At 44.1% G+C, this 21,056-nt stretch overlaps 2 protein-coding genes across 2 annotated transcripts in view; one reads left to right on the top strand and one right to left on the bottom strand.

Annotated features, from left to right (window-relative positions):
• The window catches only part of AVEN (apoptosis and caspase activation inhibitor), a 168,801-nt gene extending 165,868 nt beyond the window's left edge, over positions 1 to 2,933 (bottom strand). Inside the window, exon 1 of the mRNA XM_045815770.2 lies at positions 2,525 to 2,933. Coding sequence (XP_045671726.1) covers positions 2,525 to 2,767 — 243 coding nt within the window. The 5' untranslated portion in view covers positions 2,768 to 2,933. The remainder of the gene's footprint in view (positions 1 to 2,524) is intronic.
• CHRM5 (cholinergic receptor muscarinic 5) overlaps positions 1 to 16,669 on the top strand; it is an 80,200-nt gene extending 63,531 nt beyond the window's left edge. The window contains exon 2 of the mRNA XM_087859262.1: positions 12,590 to 16,669. Within this exon, the coding sequence (XP_087715388.1) occupies positions 12,658 to 14,262 (1,605 nt within the window). The 5' untranslated portion in view covers positions 12,590 to 12,657 and the 3' untranslated portion in view covers positions 14,263 to 16,669. The remainder of the gene's footprint in view (positions 1 to 12,589) is intronic.
• The last annotated feature ends 4,387 nt before the right edge of the window (positions 16,670 to 21,056 follow it).

Here is a 21,056-nt window from a genome sequence, read left to right as displayed (position 1 = left end):
TTTCCGATCATTTCAATTACCCTTCATTTGGGGCACAAATGCAACATGGAGCATGAGAACAAGGAGGCCTCAGGCAGGGCAATCAGTCTTGTCCCACTTAATCCTTAGGCACCAAGAATCATATTTTCAGCAAGCCTAAAGATGACTCGTACTTCAGGATCTAAGAAGTGGAAGGAACTTAGAGGTCACAGACCAAACCCAAATGAGGGAACAATCCCTCCAACGTCTCTTCGTGCAGCTTTGACTGGCAAGACGAGGGCAGGGGTACTAGACGTGGAAGCGCTGGCGGCCGCAGCTCTCGGTGATGGCCCAAGCGCCGTGCCACACACTCACGTACCCTGACATGCCGAGCCATGAAACGGGGTGATGAAAAAAATCCCAAAAGAAAATATAAGATGGGATATTTTTTAAGGCTATCCCAAAAAGGGATAAAGCCTAAAATGTTAATAGAATTGGTTACAATATAATGTAAATCAAAAAACATATTATTTACTCTCTACACAATATACCACCATTTTACTCAATTTAGTTCCACAGAGATGAGGACAGAGCACCTTCATTCACCCAAGACGTTAACGACACTTGTTATTAAAGGCCTTTGCACCAGACACTTCAATCAGTACCAAAGTACTATTACTACAGTTAGAATGAAAACCTGATCCCTGCAGCCGGAGTTCTCAGTAAAGTGGTGACTGGTTCACAAAAATGTTAGAGATAAAACAGAGCTGAGTCAAAAGCAGGTTGGTATAAACCCCCGCTCTGACACTAGCTATAAATGCTTAGGCAAGTCAATTAACCCAGACAAACCACAAGGGACTCTGGACTCAGGGAAACAAACTGAGGGTTACAGAAGGGACGGGGGTGGGGGGATGGGGTAACTGGGTGACGGGTACTAAGGAGGGCACATGTTGTGACGAGCACTGGGTGTTACACGCAAGTAATGAATCGTTGAACTCTACGTCAAAAACTAATGATGTACTGTGTTGGCTAACTGAACATAATTTTTTAAAAAATGAAGAATTTATATATACAATAGATATAAAATGACATTGTTTTAAAGTTTAAACAACCTTAAGTTGTTTAAGAAATAAAGTTGCAATCAGGTTTTTTATATATATATGTGTGTGTGTGTGTGTGTGTGTGCACACGTGCATACAATTGAGCCTCGCATACCTCCCAGGATAGGGGTGCCATGAAAAAATCTATGTATAACTTTTGATTCCCTAAAAACTTAACTACTAATAACCTACTGTTGACCAGAAACTTTACCAATAACATAAACAGTCGATTAAGACATATTTTGTATGTTATATGTATTAGTTACTGTATTCTTAGAATAAAGTAAAGAAAACATTAAGAAATTCATGAAGAGAAAATACATTAACATTATCAAAAAAAAAAAAAAATCCCCATATAAGTAGCCCTGCAAACCCATCTTGTTCCAGAGTCAACTGTATAAAGTTGTAAGGACAAAATGTGTTATGTAGTATCCACTAGACTGATCTGAGTTTAGGTCATTCCTGTTAAACTGAACCTAAGAATTTCTTCATACCACAGTCAAATTTTACTTATTACCTACCTTAATCCTGACCAGGTTAAATATGTTACATTTAATTTTAAGTTTTCTAATTTTCTTTCAAGCTTTGTACAATTACTCTCTCTAGGGACGTCTTACCTACTGTGTACTTAAGCTACTCCAAGTATTTCAGGAACAGGAAATTTTGCCTCAACCAAAAATTGTTTTAAATCTATGCAGGCGAGAATTCAAATAGACGGCAGTTTTGTAGCGCACGTTAGTTACGATAAAGAGACTGCACTGAAACCCCTTTAGCCGGTATCAGCGGAGTAAGAGTTTGCCTGGAAGAGGCGTCCTCCCATCACTGTGTGAAGAAGGTCGGTCACATCGCTGTTAAAACTCAGACCTGATGCTGAAACATCCAGATGGAAAATGTTGAAAAACGAAGGCCAGGGACCCCTGACTCCTATACCTATAGGATAAAAGAGGACTCTGCATCTGACCCGACCCCGAAATACTCTGGAGTCCAGTCCGTCGGGGACATTCTTCCATTCAGAAACCCTTTATTATCCTACCGGGTGCTGGGCCTGCACAGTGAACACAACAACGCCCCCCCAAAACCCCTTCCCCCCTAATAACAGGAAAGCCCGCCCGTACTGTAGGCTGCCCAAGTCTCAGCCCCTCCCGACCAAGCCGCGGCCGCACCGCACCCCGTGAGGGTCAATCGCACGGACACCGCACCCGCATCGAACGGGCGCGCCAGCCTTGCAGCCCTCACACGCAGCCCCGGCCTCGGGGTTCTTAGATACTCCGGGTCGGACCCCTCGGGCAGCCGGGGCCTCACCCTACACGCTCCACGTGCACCCGGCGCGCGCCCCCGCCGCCCTCCGCCCGTCCCGCGCAGGCGCAGGCGCCACCGCCCAGCTCGCGCGCGTCCCGCAAGCCGCCTACGGCTCCCGGCTCGCGGCCCGCCCCTCCCAGCCCCGGCCCCCAGCCTACGCCTCTTACCGGCGCTCGGGCCCCGGCGCCCCGGCCTCCCGGCTCCCGGCGGCCGCCTCGTGAGGCGCCTCCTCCTCGGCCGCCGCGGCCGCCTCGGAAGCCCCGGCCCCGACCCCGGCGGCCGCCACTGTCCCCGCCGCCGCCGCCTCTCGCCACTGCCACCGCGGCTCCCGCCCGGTCGCGGTCCCCACCGGGCCGGTCACGGCCGGGCCGGCGGCCGCGGCCGCCCCGGGCTCCTCGCTCCGCCTGCATCTGGCCTCCGCCGGCGGTGCTGAGCGCGCGGAGCCTGACGGCCGCGGAGACGCCCCGGCCTCACCGGAAACGGGTCGCTCGGAGGAGCCGCGAGCGCCGGGCCCCCGGTGGCGGCGAGCGCGGGGTGCGGGGCCGGGGTGGAAACCGGCCGCGGCGGGGCGGGGCGGCGCGGGGCCTGGCAGGTGGGGCCGGAACCGGGGCCCGGGGAACGCTGGGGCTTCGGAGGAAAAAGCCCGACGTGGGAGCGAGAAATGGGGGAAACGGCCGGTGTAGGGCAGGGCTCGTGGCTCAGAGATGGGTTAGAAAGTAAATGGAGGGGTTAAACTGTATAACAGGAACTCGTTTTTGTTAAAAAGAAGAAAAATACGAATACGAATGTATTTGCATTTTTAAAAAATCTGAAACGTATATACCAAAATGTAATCAGAGGTTCACTGTATGGTGAGACTCTCACTGAGTTAATTTTTCCTTTTTTTCCTTTTAATCTCATTTTCAAGAATGAATGTGTATAATTATTAAAATTATTCAGAATTCAGGGATCAGGAGGAGGTGTGGAGGAAGAGGGTGGGTCTCAGGTGAGAGGTGTGGCTGCAGCGAGCAACTGGGATAGCACAGGGCAAAACCGTAATGGACGAAGGGCCCGAGTCCTCGAGGGAACTTTTGTAGGAACTACTACGTTAGCTCACACTTAGGATCAGCCCTGATAGGTGGGTGCTGCTGTCATCCTTACTTTGTAGATGGGAAGCAGCCCTAGAGGTTAAACAACTTGCCTTATGTGGTGGAACTGGCATTTTAACTCAAGCGGGCTCTCTCCAGTCTATTCTTGTGTGTGTGTCACTTGTTTAGTAGAAATTTTTGAGACTCATCCATGATTTGATAATTATATTCTTTTTTATTACTACATAGTAGTCCATTTTTTTGTCCAGTCTATTCTTTTAACCAGGGGGAAGAAGGGCAATTGGTTATATGGATACATGGAAGCCATTTTTAACTTTGTATTACAGAAACCACCTAAAATTTAAAAAACAAGGGTTAAAACTGCCATCATCCAATCAGCACAGCAAAACAAATGCTTTTTCCCCCTTCCCAGTACTTTCTTATATCCGTATATACTTAACACTGTTCATTGCTTCTAATTGTCTATCTGTGCCAGGCACACGGCATGGTCCTGGAGATTAAAAAAAGGGGGGGGGGGCCGCTGTCCCTGCCTTCAAGTAGCTCACTTTCCACTTTCCCTAAGGAGGATAACCTTGTAAAATTAAAGATTGCACTAGTGTGCTGAGTGCAATGAAAGATTCAAGGCGAAGGCCCAAAGAAAGGAAAAAACCCATGCCTAAATGAGTAGTCCAAGGCCTTATGAGAAATAGACCCTTGAGCCAAGGCCTAATAGTTAAGCAGGAGTTTGGTTAATAAGTGGGATATGGGAGCTTTCTAGACAGAGGGAACCACTGAAGAATTATAAACTGCAGAGAAACAATCTTAAACATAGTGACACAGAGCGTGGTTCTGAACACTTCCTATATGACACTTCACTTAAACCTCGCAGCGGCCTTATGGTTATATTAGTGTCAGCCCCGTTTTACAGATGAAGGATCTAACAAAGGAACTTCCCTGATGACACAGCTAGTATGTAATTGGATTGGAACCTTGGGCAGTCTGGCTTCAGAGTCTATGCTGTTAACCACTACACTCCGAAAATCATTCTGTAGAGAATTAGAATCCTAGGCAGAGCCATTAGGAAACTCCTGGAATAATCCCAGCCACAAATGATTAGGGCCTAAATTAAGTTGAGAGCCAAGGAGGCAAATAATGAGAGAATTGATAGGACCTCATGACCAGTTAGTTGTAAGTGGGGTGGGCAGAGGGTGAGAAGTTAGAGGTCATGCCCAGGTTTCTTGCTTGGTGGTAGTTAATGATGCCATTGGTCAAAAGGGGGAATACAGTGTTGGGGGAGATGTGTCAGGGAAGGTTGTCAGCATAACAGTATTTTTTAACATTGTATTATATATTTTTTTGTATAACTTGTCTTAATAATGAACATTTTTGTCAGTGGAAACTATTTTTTGTTTTTTTTAAAGATTTTATTTATTTGTCAGAGCACGAGAGAGAGAGAGAGAGAAAGCGACAGGCAGAGGAAGAAGCAGGCTCCCTGCTGAGCAAGGAGCCCGATGATGATGATGATGATGATGATGATGATGATGATGATGATGATGATGATGCAGGAATCGATCCAAGGCCCTGGGATCATGACCTGAGCCGAAGGCAGATGCTTAACCAACTGAGCCACCCAGGCGTCCCAGTGTCAGTGGACACTGTTAATTCTTGCACAGTACATCAACTTTTTCTTTTCCCTCTCCACTGATCCCCAGTCTTTCCCTTTGTTTTATTTCTTCAAACCCTATTTCTTCATTTTTTTCCACGTCTATACTTGTGAGATTAAGATGGCCAGTAGCACCAGGATTAAGTTATTCATCCCCATGCTCAACTCTCAAATTCAGTAATCCCACCTCTAGGTAAGCACTAAATGCAAAGATGGTGATACTAACAACAGATGTGTCCTTTTCGCTGTGCACCATTAAGGAGCTAAGAGGAGATACAGACAGATAGGAAAGGCATTTTTAAGAATGCATTGGACAGGGTGCCTGGGTGGCTCAGTCACTTAAGTGCCTTGGCCAGGTCCTAGGATCAAATCCTGCCTCAGGCTCCCTGCTCAGCAGGGAGTCTGCCTCTCCCTCTGCCCCTCCCCCCTGCTTGTGCACCCCCTCTCTGTCTCTCTCTCTCAAATAAAATCTTAAAAAAAAAAAAAAAAAGAATGCATTGGACAAGCTGGACCCCCATCTCCTGTGTGGCCAGGAGCTATAATGTTTTGGCACATTATCTCTTCCTAATTCTACATCCAGTGACATAAAGTTGGTACTTGAAATGGGTCACAGTAGGAATTTTTACACCACAGAAACTGGCAAATTTTTGCAAATCAGGGCTTTGTTGGAGATGAGGGTAGAACCAGTTGTTAAATATTTACCAGCACACCAACAATTTGGGCTCTCACCACGAGGAAGATTCGCATATTAATCTCACACCAGACAGAATAAATCACAGTTTCAACCTTGGCCCATTTAAGGCTGGATAATCTTGGTGGTGGTGGTTTGTCTTGTACGTTGTAGAATGTTTAACAGCATCCCTGGCCTCTACACACTAGTTGCTACCCTCTAGCAACACCTCCCCCCACCAAGTCGTGACAACCAAAAATGTCTCCAGTTTTTGCCAAATGTCTCCTGATGGGCAAAATCAACCTGGATGAGAACCACCAGCAAAAGTTGATTTAACTATATAACTATCCCACCAAAAGGCTCCAAAATTACAATTGAAAAGATGCACTTGCTTGTGGATAGTAAGAGCTAACATTTATTTAACACTGACTTTGTGCCTGGCACTATTCCAAGCACTTTAAATGTACCTACTTTCAATCTTCAGAATATTCCTATAAGGTAAATACTATTATTATTCCTATTTTACAGATAAGAAAACTGAGTCACAAAGGAGTTAAATAATTTGACAGTGGGATTCATCCTCACTCAGTCTGGTTTCAGACTCTCTTCTTCAGTCTAGGCTGCAGATGCCACCAGATGGCCAGAGACTATATTACTCTCCCCTTCGCTGTCTGTCCAATTACGATTTTTTTCAGTTCAGCCAGGAGTGTTTAGAAATGGAGAATTCTAAGATCCCCCTGCTAACACTTCCCAGCTGGAAGGACACCTCTAGCTGCAGTTCTTTTAATCAAGATGTTGAGTATGTTTTCCTCTTTGATTCTGATTCACTTGGAAAAGGAATCTATCGTCAGGAATGAAGATGGCATTCTTGCATTGAAAGGAACCAGAGACCTTTTGATTTTATAAATGACAAAGGGAAGGAATCTTTTCTGCTATTGCTTTAACTTGATAGTCCTGATTTTAAACATATGCTATTGCATGAATAAAAAATTCAGTTTTCCCTTGGGTAGTATTTGTGAGATATCAAAAAGAAAGTGCTGAATTACATAGGGCAGCTCCATTAGAAAATAAACTGGACTTTTTGCGTATTTTTAAATATATGTGACTTGATTTATTTAAAAAAGAAAAAAAAAGAGGCAGCTAATTCCTTAAGGCAATAGTTCTGAAAATGTGGACCAGCAACACAGCAACACCTGGGAACTTGTTAGAAATGCACATTCTCGCACTGGGTGTTATACACAACTAATGAATCATCGAGCCTTACATCGGAAACCGGGGATGTACTGTATGGTGACTAACATAATATAATAAAAAATCATTAAAAAAAAAAAAAGAAAAAGAAATGCACATTCTCAGGCCTCACCCCAAATCAGAAAGGGGGTGAGGCCCAGCCATCAGTGGTTTACAACCACACGCCATCAGGTCGTTCGGATGCATGCTCAAATTTGAGAACCACTCAATCAAGGTTGTATTTGAGGCTTCAAGCATCATAATTCCAGGAAACCTCATAATTCCTAGCCTGACACCATAGAGCTTCTAAGCTCTCACTGTTTGATGAAAGTGGATGTTATGATAGGACAAAAAAATTAAAAAATAGAAGAGCCATCAATAGTGCTGCCTCCAATCTCCTCCATTCAGTCTCCCAGCCACTGCACAAGGCCTTCCCCACTCCCACCTCACCAAAGGACATCTCAAGGTCTCTGTGATCTCCATGTAACTAAGTCTGGCAGTCAGGCCCCAGGCCCAGGCTTTCTGGTTCTTTCTTGTTGTATCCAACTCGTTTGATACAGTTCATCATCCTTCCTCCTTGATGCACTCTCTTGCTGCTGCTTCCAGAACAACACACTATCCTCAGAATTCAAAAATAAATACATACACCATGTCTTTAAGTCTGTTGGGAAGACTTGGACAATACAGTGGGGAGCTCCTAGAATTCCAGATTCTCTCATAAACCTGTTTTGGCAGTACCTGCCAGGCTTTTCCATGTCATGGCCCACGTAGGAGATGAACTTTGCCCAGCACGCTGGGATAATCAGACAAGACTGATCCCAGCTGGACGAGGCCCACCTGGGCACATCCACGGCCTGATGGGACACAGTGCATGCACTGAATGGCTCCAGCTTATGCCTTCGTGTAACCCAATCCCACCTGTTTTCCTGTCCTACAGTGAAAATACAGTCATTTGATGTCCTGGGTAATAGACTTCTGTCATAAATGTGGTACAAAGGCTCAGTTTAATTCTTCTACCCTCTTTTTCTTAGAACTGTGTAAGTCCAACTCCCTCACTTCAATGACTATTACATATATCTTTTATATGCCCAATGAAATCTAGCACAGTAGTGAACAGGGAATATGTTTTAAAAAACTTGTGTTAACAATAATATTGTAATAACTTTGTATGGTGGCAGATGGGAACTACACTTTTCATGGTGAGCATTTCAGAAAGAACTGTCAGATCACTATTTTGTACACCCAAAACCAATATAATATTGTATGTCACCTATACTTCAGTTAAAAATACTAAATACATGTTAGAAATTTTAAAAGAACATGCGTTACCTTGAAATTCTGATCCAGATATTATTATTGCTTTAGCGACATGAAGAAGTCATTTCTTAATCACCATGTATCTTCGGGCAGTATTCTATCAATCAAAAGAAGTTTGACCTACTTTAAAATACAAACAAAAAAGGCAAATTCAGAACCTCTTTTACTCACACATTCCGTCACTGGAAGTTCTTCCTGACATCTAACCCAGTGCCACCATGTGTGTTTAAGCTGACTTTCTCTTGATTAATCCTTGAAAAGGGGGTGGGGGAAGAGCCGCTCATGAACACTCTACATAACAACATGAGCTGGTTATGATGATGTCCTGATATCCTTGGATCGTAGATGCTATTAAAGGTTCCACTATGGTTGCTATAGAAACAGTGAAGCCTGGTTCAGGCATAAAGCCTCTCAGAGAAAAGGTATTTCAGAAAAGCAGGGTCTAAGGTCACCTAGTGCAAACCCTCAGAAGTCATCAAGGCCGCCCCACAATGAAAAGAATTCATCTGATACACATTGTTACCTTTTTTGGTTTTTGCGTTGGTTTGCTTCCTTTGTATAATTTATTGACAACAAAGATGCAAGAAACAACCTGCCAGGGTTGGGAACAAGGACAATTTGATTGTTCTGGGACTCTTTGTCTTCTGTTTGGTGGTAGAAGATAAACCCGGGGTGATTGTTTGCTCTCTGCTGATGCTGCCACCCTAGAAATAAACACACTCTCTACAAAGTAGTGGAAAATGGGAACTTTTATTTATTTTTAAAGATTTTATTTATTTATTTGAGAGAGAGAGCGAGCGTGCACAATTGGGGGGGGCAGTGGGAGAGGGAGAGAATCTCAGGCAAGCTCTTCACCAAAAGAGTTGCTCAATGCAGGGCTCGATCTCACGACCTGGAGACCATGGCCTGAGTTGAAATCAAGAGTCAGACGCTCAACTGACTGAGCAACCCGGGTGTCCAAGGAGTAACTCTTATTGGGTTTTTTTTGGGTTGTGGAGGGAAATGAAATGTAAGTGGTTACCTGGGGAGTGAGAATTCATGAGTTCTTAGCTGGTTACTCAAACTTGAAAAGTTCCCACTTTCCAGGGGCGCCTGGGTGGCTCAGTCAGTTGAGTGTCTGAGTTTAACTCGGGTCATGATCCCAACATCCCGGATCTTCTTCGGCTCCCTGCTCAGTGGGGAGTCTGCTTCTCCCTCTACCTCCCCTCTGCCCCCCCTCAAATAAATAAATAAAATCTTTTAAAAAAAATAAAATTAAATAAGTAAACAGAGTTACTCCTCCATAAATCTAATCTTTTACTCAAAAAGCTTTTCGTGGTTCAAAAGTTTATTGTGGAAGACTACTAAGCCTGACACTCAGTTTTCACACTCAACTATCATCTCCACAAAAAAATCAATCCTTCAGTCATGGAACCTACCTCATGTCCCATATGTCATTTTGACTGTGACAAGATCTGTCCATTCCCACCAGCTTAGGAATCAGGAAAAATCATCCTCTCAAACATGAGGCAGGGGGAAAAGGGAAAGAATAGAGAGAAGCAAACCTGGAAAGGAAGTATGTATTAAGTTCAAACAGGAGAAATAAAAATTACTCAAATGTCCTCGAAGGGAGGGGGTATCCAAATGTTACTTCACATTTCAGTTGGAAAATTCCAATTTTAACAGCACCATTGTAAGCTACGGTTCCCCTTCTCTGGGAAGTTCAGATATTCTCCTCAGTCTTGCTATTTAAAATAGAGTTCACGGGTCAGCAGCATAGAGAGCCCTCAGGAGTTTTGAGAAATGTGGGACTGCAAACTCCACCCTTGTGAAGTTTCGCTGAACCCTCCAGGTAACTCATAATAAGCATGTTACATTTTGAGAAGCACTGATTCTAGTCCTGGAGATGTCTTCATTTCCAACGTGTTCCCAGACGATGCCAGTACTGGCCATCTACCGACTGCACCTTGAGGTGCAAGGATCTAGAGAGGTCACTGGTTTTCCATCCTGGCTGCAGGGGAGAATCACCCCAGGAACTTCAAAACGACATGGATGCCCAAGTCTCTCCCACATAGATTCTTGGGAACATCTGGGGTGCGACCTAGACATTGGTATTTTTCAACAGCTCCCAGATGGTTCTAATGAGCTGCCTGTGATGAGATCCATTTACCTAGACTAACCCTTCATTTTATAATAGTTAAAACCCCAAACTGACATCAGAATAGGATGTGGCGGTTTCTCTACATTACCTCATTTCTCCACTTCCTCGCCAACACCTGTTGTTGCCTGTGTTGTTAATTTTAGCCATTCTGACAGGTGTGGGGTGATACCTCTTTCTAGTTTTTGATTTGCATTTCCCTCATGATCAGTGATGTTGAGCGTGATGCCTCCTTTAGCCTTTGGGCTTACAAATACGCTCTGCGCTGAGGCTGCGACCCTGTTCCCCCGGCCCACCCACACATCCTCTTTGCCTAGATAAAGCTCATTCGTGCTTCAAGTCTCAGCTTAGACATCTTTTCCTCAAGAGCAGTGATTGCCCACCTGGCGTGCTTTGAAGGTCATCAAGAAGATTCTCCTTTCACTATCTATCATCATATCATGATGTCTGGAATTTTGTAATTTAAATATTTTTCAGGGGTGCCTGACTGACTCAGTTGGTGGAGCACATGACTCCTGCTCTCAGAGTCGTGAGGTCAAGCCTCACGTTGGGCATAGAGATTACTTAATAAAAGAAAATTTTAATGGTATTTCTCATATATCATCAAATAAATATTGCATGCATATGTTATATCTCTGGAAGGAAAGAAGAGAAATGGTGGTAACGGTGGTTACCTCCAGAAAAGGGAAATTGGGAGCTTGGAGGTCAGAGGTGGGAGACCTATCTTTTACCATTTACACTTTTATAGCCATTGAAGCTTTTTATCATGTACATATATGTTTAATCTAGAAAAGGAAAATTTACTTTTATTTTTAAAAGCTGGAATTTGTCAGTGGATGTTGATTAAATTTTATTATATCCATTAACTGGGATAATGTGCAGTCATCAAAATGAAAAAAGAGCTCTGATCCAAGAGACATGCTGATAGAAAAGACATCTATTGGGGTGCCTGGCTGGCTCAGTCGGAGGAGCATGTGACCCTTGATCTAAGGGTCACAAGTTTGAACCCCACATTGTGTATAGAGATTACGTTAAAAAAAAAACTAAAAAAAAAAAAGATGTCTATGATGCTTTGTTAAGTAAAAAACAAAATTCAGAGTGTAAACATTAAAAAGTCACCCATTTAAAAATAATTGTTTTTAAATATTTGTTAATATGTGCATAGGGGAAATCATCGATTACCTCTGCAAGAGGCTTGTTTTCTAAGCTATACATTTTGACATTGCTTGAACTTTTACAAAGAAATATTAATTTATAATCAGAAAATAAAATAATTTATGGGGCGCCTGGGTGGCTCAGTTGATTGGGTGTCTGCCTTTGGCTCAGGTCATGATCTCCAGGACCTGGGATGGAGCCCCACCTCAGGCTGCCTGCTCGGCGGGAAGCCTGCTACTCCCTCTTCCTCTGCGCCTCCCCCTGCTTGTGCTCCCTCGCGCTCTCTCTCAAATAAATAGATACAATCTTTTTTAAAAAATTAAATCATTTCTATTATATCACAAATGGCTCAAGAATGGGGGGAGGTCATCATCTTCAGCAGCTGGGGGAAATTTCAAACCCTCTGTGCACACAGAGTTCATACATTAAGTCAGGGAGAAGTGTCACAATACAGTCTTACCTCATGACAGTGCCTCAATAATGTTTAATAATTGAATCTATCATTAAATTCAATGATGTTTAGTAGTGGGACTATAGATATAACTCTTCTCTTTCCCCAGGGCATGATAGACGAGGTACGTATCACTGGGAACTTAGAAAACAGAGTTTCTGCCCCCAAATCGGTTGCAATCAAAAGTAACTTCACATCACCTGCTTTCTTCTCTTTATTGCTCCCCAGTTACCCCAATTCCTTTTCCTTCCCTCACGTCTTCACAGCCCTCTTCTTAAAATTGCCTATTAGAACCACAAGAGGGCAGCAGCCTCAAGTACAAGAAAGGCTCTCAGGCATCGGTGCTTCTAAAAAGCAAAGGGGTGCTGCTGCCCCAGAACGTCACCCACACTTGTAGGCATCGCAGCGTCGCGCTCTGAGTATGTGTTAACATTCTATCGTGACGGTAGGTTCTATGGTAAGACTGTACCGTAAATGATAAACAATGAGTGGGAAAAGACCCATGCTGGTGAGTGGAGCTAATGTAGTTCCCTCTCTTCCAGATGCTGACCAAGAAAAGGTGAGATAGAAAAGAGATGGTCTAGAACCCAAGACTTCACCCTACTTCAGGATGGAAGGGGAGTCTTACCACAATACAACCAGTGTCAACGGCACGCCGGTGAGTCAGCAGCCTTTGGAGCGCCACGGGCTGTGGGAAGTCATCACCATCGCAGCCGTGACTGCCGTGGCGAGCCTGGTTACCATTGTGGGCAACGTGTTAGTCATGACTGCCTTCAAAGTCAATAGTCAGCTGAAGACCGTTAGCAACTACTACCTGCTCAGCTTAGCCTGCGCAGACCTCATCATTGGGGTCTTCTCCATGAACCTCTACACTACCTACATCCTCATGGGACGCTGGGTGCTCGGCAGTCTGGCTTGCGACCTCTGGCTCGCCCTGGACTACGTGGCTAGCAACGCTTCCGTCATGAACCTTCTGCTGATCAGTTTTGACCGTTACTTTTCTATCACAAGACCTCTGACGTATCGGGCCAAGCGTACCCCAAAAAGGGCTGGCATCATGATTGGCCTGGCCTGGCTGATCTCCTTCGTCCTCTGGGCCCCAGCAATCCTCTGCTGGCAGTACCTGGTCGGGGAGCGGACGGTACCACCAGATGAGTGCCAGATCCAGTTCCTGTCCGAGCCCACCATCACTTTCGGCACGGCCATCGCTGCCTTCTACATCCCCGTTTCCGTCATGACGACCCTCTACTGCCGAATCTACCGCGAGACGGGGAAGCGGACCAAGGACCTGGCTGACCTCCAGGGCTCTGACTCCATGGCCCAAGCGCAGCCAAGAAAGCCGGCTCATCGGGCTCTGCTGTCATCCTGCTTTAGCTGCCCTCGACCCACACTGGCCCAGAGGGAAAGGAACCAAGCATCCTGGTCGTCCTCTCGCAGGAGCACCTCCACCCCTGGGAAGCCATCCCAAGCCACTGGCCCAAGCACCGAGTGGGCCCAAGCCGAGCAGCTCACTACCTGTAGCAGCTACCCTTCTTCAGAGGATGAGGACAAGCCATCCCAAGCCACTGACCCTGTCTTCCAAGTCGTCTACAAGAGTCAGGCCAAGGAAAGCCCAAGGGAAGAATTCAGTGCCGAAGAGACCAAGGAAACATTTGTGAACGCTCAAGCTGAAAAAAATGACTATGCCACCCCAAAATACTTCTTGTCCCCAGGTGCTGCTCATAGACCCAAGAGTCAGAAATGTGTGGCCTATAAGTTCCGATTGGTGGTGAAAGCTGATGGGACCCAGGAGACTAACAATGGCTGTCGCAAGGTGAAAATCATGCGCTGCTCCTTCCCAGTGTCCAAGGACCCTTCGACAAAAGGCCTGGATCCTAACCTCAGCCATCAAATGACCAAACGAAAGAGAATGGTCCTTGTCAAGGAGAGGAAAGCAGCCCAGACCTTGAGTGCCATTCTCTTGGCTTTCATCATCACCTGGACCCCTTATAACATCATGGTCCTGGTTTCCACCTTCTGTGACAAGTGTGTCCCTGTCACCCTGTGGCACTTGGGCTACTGGTTGTGCTATGTCAACAGCACTGTCAACCCCATTTGCTATGCCCTCTGCAACAGAACCTTCAGGAAGACCTTTAAGATGCTGCTTCTCTGCCGATGGAAAAAGAAAAAAGTAGAAGAGAAGTTGTACTGGCAGGGGAACAGCAAACTCCCTTGAAAAGTTAGCAACTCCCCTCAAAAGAGGTCAATTTCCTTTGAGGATGAGTGAGCTGATTCTGGTGTATTTATTTTCAAAAAAGACATCTGTCATTTTGGGCACCTGGGGACTTTGTAAAGGCTTGAGATCACCAAAAGGAAGGAGTCACAGCTGCCACAAGTGCTGCCACATTGAATGATTCTTGCCTATGACCAAGGTCACCTGGTGCCCCTGGAGTTTGCCATTGAAGTGAAGAGACAGATGTGTGTCCCCTCACAGGAGTAGGAACGCTGGGTCACATTTGTTCCCTAACCTTTGGGGAGCAGCAGGGACTGGGTAGAAACTTTCCCTGTAGAAACCTGTATTGAGGTTTTGTGCAATATGTGTGTGTCTAGAAGTTGTCTCCTATCAGTGAGAACTGGGAGACTGTGTCACCTGTTAACAAGAGTGATGTTCAACTGGCTTCTAAGACTCTGTTTATAAACTGATCAGTATTATGCAGCTATTACGTGTTTTGTACTGTGGTATGTTTTTCTGTCCCTACATCTGAGTGAAGCTCTGCTCTTTCCTTTCATAACCGATGCCAATTCCTGGTACCCACTGAAACCATGCTGGTCCCCATGTTACCACCCTCCTCTCAGAATCCTGAGTCTGGAAGGACGCTGAAACCTGATCCACCCGGTCCTATAGAGGGGCCTCTACTCTGCTAATTAAGATGGTCAAGCCTCCACAGTTATGTCAGTTTTTACCAGTGGGAATTTTTTCGTTTTACCTAAACAAATATTGTGTATTCTATTTTGTGCCCATGTGGGCCTAATTACTCATGCTCTGTTCTAAGGAAGCCTACTTCACTGCATAAAGATCTTCTCTGGGCTATGTAATCATGATTCCTTTGTTTTCAGAGGCCCTACTTTCTAATCTTTTCACAAGGCCAACCTGCAGCAAAATGTGGAAAACAAATTTGGTGTCACTCCACGCTTCCGAAATTCTTCCAGAACTCTTTTGCCAGCCTCCTATTTCCCTCATCCAGACGCAGGTCACAGCCAGACACAAGCAGGTCACCATGCTGCCTCCAGCCAGAAGTGCTGTTTGGAGGGACAGCAGGGGAAAGGCTTTTTTTTTTTTTTTTTAACTAGGTCCTTCAAATCATGGCTCAGAAATGACTTATTCATTCCTCTTCAAATTCACTAGCAAAGATGAGAAGCTCAGAAAAGTACACTTGAGGTCTAGTGAAACTGGCTATAGTCATTAAAAGCGGAAGTGCCATCTTGAAAAACAAAATGTAGATCACAGTAATCTATAGAAATAAAAGTTACCAACATAAGATGCATTAGAGCACCAAAATGACCAAAACCTAAATGTAACTGAACTTTCTGTGTATATAAACAAACCGAATCCAAGGTGGTTTTTTGGAAATTCTGAGACTATACCAACGTGCAAGAAACAAACGATAAAGCAGCACACACAGTGAATAGAAGACCCACAGAGAAAGCAGGCAGGGCAGAACACGCGAGGGTTTTAAAGATGAGGCCCCCCTGCCAGACAGAACCTCGGCTGATTACATCTGCGGCTGTGTTTTAACATCTCCAGCCTTCAGTTCACTTAACGTAGGCCAGTCGTTTGCAGCCTCATTTGCCCCCGTGGGGGGTGTAACAGCGTCGCTTTAGTGGTCCTGGGAATGACATATGTCCTTGAGTCTTGGAAAGCTCCCACTGACCACTGAAGAGAGAGTCAGCCTGTTATACCAAGTTCCAAGAAGGCTTGAGGGCAGGACAAAGCAGGTGTGCCCCAGCCTCTCCCCAAGCCTTGTGGGCACTTGATGATGTGAAGCTGAAATGTTCTAGAAGCAGTGTAGCTCCTGAGCCTTTGTGAAGGGCAGGCTGACACCTGCCAAGAATTTCATAGAGAATTATTACTTAATTGGCTCAGTTCCCCAGGAGAGATGCTCTCAGGCCTAGGTGATGCCAACAGGGTGTGACCTCGTAAGCAGACCGGCTCTACCAGCTCTAGATAAACAGTTGCTTCTTTTAGTTTAAGACTTTGATTCCTAACAAAAAGGAAAATCCCTCCAAGAGCACTTTGAGCCTACATTGGGCATTCACTGTTCACAGTAGAGAGAGACACAAGTTAATTCAAATGAAAGAATGCAAACTGGGGGGGAGGGAGGGAGGAGCACTGGGGTACATTTTTCATACTCCACAATTGCCTAGGACTTAGCCTTTTCTGTTTCTGTTTTGTGAAATTAATTGAGAGGCCTATACTTCCTTTTTTATCACTGGCTTTGGGAGGCAGCCAGTTTTACATACTACCTATGCCCCTTGACATAGACCAAAAAAAACAAAACTGGGGGGAGAAACTAGACTTCTTTAGAATAGGGCCTGTGGTGGGGTCCTCAGCACGAACAGATCCAATTGTAAACTACAGGGACCTGGCGGGTGGGTGGGTGTGTGGGTGGGTGGGGCATGGGCTGATCTTAGGCCTTTTATGCTCCCGGTCTCCCAAGCTCTGTGTATGGTAACCTATGTACAGCTTTGACTCGTTACCTGCTAGATGCTGCTATGTTGCTAACATTGTGGTCTGTTTCCCCTTGACTGTGAATTTGATGGTTTGTTGAGGAATCTGTTTGCCATACAATTTTTGTTAAATATTCCTGGCCTCTGCTGTACTCCTTTAGGGGAATGTCCCTTCAGAGCAATGCTGATGTTTGCCTCTTTGTAATTGTAAAATCTGTACCTAATCTCTGGATTGGACTATCCAGTGGTCTGCTGTAAATACTGGAATTACAACAAAGGATGTGGGACTAGGCTGCTTTTCTGTATCGTAATAGTATTATTCTGGATAATAAAGAAATTTAACCGTACAGTAGTCCAATGCAAAGCGTTTAAATAAGAAAACGTGTGGCGTCTAGCTGGCTCAGTCAGAAGAGCGTGCGGCTATTGATCTTGGATTCATGGGTTCAAGCCCCACTTTGGGTGTAGAGATGACCAAAAAATAATAATAATAATACACACACACACATACACACACACACACGTTCATAAGAACATGGTCAGGGTCCCTGGCTGGCTCAGTTGGAAGAGCATGCAACCCTTCATCTTAGGGTCATGAGTTGGATCCCCACACTGGGTGCAGAGATTACTCAAATAAATAGATAAAAATGAAAAGTTTTTTTTAAAAAAAGAAAATGGTCTCAGGTTCGCTTGATAGATGCACCTATATGAGAGATCCTACACACATTTGCATGTTCTGGTCTTTTAAGAAGGGAGCTATTGATACACAGTGTGCAGACAGGACCCTCTCACTACCTTTGTCCTCTCCCCTTTTCTGCTCAGTTATCAATGACCAGATGAAGAAATAATGATGACAACATTCTTGTGGCTAAAAGGCTTCCCTCGCCCTCCAGGAAAGGGGAGGTGGGGCAGACCCTGCCACAGAACGGAACAGCAGCATTTCCTCCGAGCTGGAGCCCCGTTCATTCATTTCCATTGTAAATGGCACTAACTTCCACTTCCCCAACACCATTTCACCAGGGACGTCTGAGAATATGTGCACTCCTGCCCAATAAGGAATCCAGATTGTGAGTTGGAGCAGGAAGGGAAAAAAAGTTTTTTAAGTACCATGGAAGGAGCAAGAAGGAAAAAAAAAACATAAAACTTTTTTTGAAATAATTTTAAGCTTAAAAGCTGTAAGACTAGTATAAAAAAGTCCTTATCCTTCACCCACATTTCCCAATTGTTAACACTTGGCCACATTTGTGACCTGTACGTGCGTGTATGTGTGTATGTGTGCGTGTACACATAGATTTTTTTTCCTCAACCATTTGGAGTAAGTTGCGGACATCATGTCCATTGACCTTTAAATACTTCAGTGGGGGGCGCCTGGGTGGCACAGCAGTTAAGCATCTGCCTTCGGCTCAGGGCGTGATCCCGGCGTTATGGGATCGAGCCCCACGTCAGGCTCCTCCACTGTGAGCCTGCTTCTTCCTCTCCCACTCCCCCTGCCTGTGTTCCCTTTCTCGCTGGCTGTCTCTATCTCTGTCGAATAAATAAATAAAATCTTTAAAAATAAATAAATAAATAAATAAATACTTCAGTGGGTATTTCTTAAGAACAAGAAGATTACCTAACATAACCACAATACAAATATTTTTTAAAAAACAGGAAATGTAACATTGCTAAAATATTATTATGTAATACATAATTACATAACTGTGATATATTCCATACTCAAATTTTGCCTGTTGTCCAAAATAATGTCCTTTATAAGGATTTCTTTTCCAGTTCAAGATCACACATTGCATTTAGTTCTCATGTCTCTTTAGACTCCTTTAATCTGGAAATGGTTCTCAGTTTTCCATTGTCTTTCATGACATGGTCATTTTTTAAAGTACATTCCATCCAATTAAAAAAAATTTTTCTATGAGTTTGGGGTTGTCTCGTGTTTCCTTATTATAAGATTCAGTTTCATTTGTTTGCTTGCTCTGATTTGGGCAAGAACATCACAAATGTGCTATCATCTCCCCAGTGCATCACAGCAGGAGAACATGATGTTTTATCGCGTTACTGGTAACATTAACATTGATTACTTGATTAAAGTGTTCTCCCACCCAACCACCCCCAGTTCTCTCCACTATAAATTTTCCTATTTTCCCCTCTGTAGTTAATAATTTTAAGGAAGAGACTGTGATTCTATGTAAATTCCCTGTGCGTCATCAAGTTTTCACCCCACAGTTGCAGCGTCTATTTATTTATCCTCTCACCCAAATACGTTATTACTGTAATAATAGCCAAATGGTGGGCATTCTACTGTCAAGAAGACTTTTTCTTTTTCTTTCTTCCTTTCTTTCTTCCTTTCTTCCTTACTTTCTTCCTTTTCTCTTTCTTTCTTTTTTCTCTTTTCTCTTTCTTTTCTTTCTTTTTCTTCTCTTTTTCTCCTTCCTTCCTCCTTTCCTTTCCTTTCTCTCCCTTTCTTTCCTTATTATCATTATGGACTCCTGAACTCTTTATTTTTTAAAGATTTATTTATTTATTTTAGAGAGAGTGGCGGGGTGGGGGGGAGGCAGAGGGAGAGGCAGAGAATCTCAAGTCAGACTCCCTGCTGAGCACAGAGTCTGACACAGGGCAGGGCTCAAGCTCACGACCCTGAGATCATGACCCCGCTGAAATCAAGAGGTGGATGCTAAACTGACTGAGCCACCCAGGTGCCCCTGGACTCTTGAACTCTTATATTAGTAACTGGTTAAAAGTCATTACTGTCATTATTTTGATGCTCATATTGTCACAAAGCGGTGAAAACCCCTTCAAGATGACCCCTGTGACCCTTCGACATATCTGGAATATTTTTGACCACTCCTCTACTTTCTGGTACAACAAGATGTTCCAGGCTCAACTTTTCTATCCCTATCCCAGACCAGGAATCAGCTATTTTCCAAGGAGTGCTGGTTTGAGGGGCACCTGCCTGGCTCAGTTAGTAAAGCATGTGACTCTTTATCTCGGGGTCATAAGTTCAACCACACGTTGGGTATGGAGCCTACTTAAAATTAAAAAAAAAAAAAAAAAAAGAGGAGTGCTGGTTTTATTAAGTAGACAATGATACCTGACTCAGATCTGGACTTAAGATATATTCATTGCTATTGAGCTCTTTCAGAACTTAGAAAAACGTACACTTACTAAAAATGAGTTCATACTGACACCTGCGATTCCAATCGGATAGGACAGGATTCTTGCCACTCCGTGTGAGCAACTGCTGTCTCCAACAGTGAGAATCACCATTTACTCCTTTGCTCAGTTTTGCTCCATCCTTCAATAGCTTCAGAATTGTGGAACCCGTATCACTGTGAAAAACCAACCCTTTAGGAAAGTTCCAAAATTTGTTTGTGGCTCCTCCGTCTGAAGGCTGAAGGTGGGTAGTCCGTTACTATGTTCGATAACCGCTTGTGTTGATCTTTCTTACTTGAAATCAGTTGGATTTGTTTGTATTCAATTTAGGAGTTTTATATTCTTACTTATTTTATTTTTTTTGAACAAGTAAAATGTTAACATGGTTGTAAAAGTCAATACTACACAAAAGGATGTACTCAGAGAAGGGTCACTCCATTCCCTACCCTTTTCATCCCATTCCCACCCCCTCTCATGCATAACAAATTCTCTGAATTTTTGCTTCTTTTTTTTAAAATAAACTCTTTCAGTCATTTCTTCAAGTATTTGCATCCATATTTTAAAATATCCTGCATATACTTTTATTTTGACATTTTTAGTTTAAGAAAATATCTACTGACTTATTTGCAAATGTCTTATCAGGTAAAGGGCTAGTATCCAAAATCTATAAAGAATTTATCAAACTCAACACCCATAAAAGAAAAAATCCAGTCAAGAAATGGTCAGAAGACATGAACAGACATTTCTCCAAAGAAGACATACAAATGGGCAACAGACACATGAAAAAATGCTCAACATCACTCGGTACCAGGGAAATACAAATCAAAACCACAATGAGATACCACCTCACACCAGTCAGAATGGCTAAAATTAACAACACAGGAAACAACAGGTGTTGGCAAGGATGTGGAGAAAGGGGAACCCTCCTACATTGTTGGTGGCAATGCAAACTGGTGCAGCCACTCTGGAAAATAGTATGGAGGTTCCTCAAAAAGTTAAAAATAGAGCTACCCTACAATTCAGCAATTGCACTACTAGGTATTTAACCAAAAGATACAAACATAGTGATTCATAGGGGCACATGCACCCCAATGTTCATAGCAGCAATGTCCACAATAGCCAAACTATGGAAAGAGTCCGGATGTCCATGGACAGGTG

The sequence above is a fragment of the Ursus americanus genome, chromosome 36 (assembly GCF_024610735.1).
Source record: "Ursus americanus isolate L20-20 chromosome 36, mUrsAme1.1.p, whole genome shotgun sequence".
NCBI lineage: Eukaryota > Metazoa > Chordata > Mammalia > Carnivora > Ursidae > Ursus > Ursus americanus.
The sequence above is the reverse complement of the archived record's forward strand: the minus strand, read 5'-3'. Positions and strand labels throughout refer to the sequence as shown.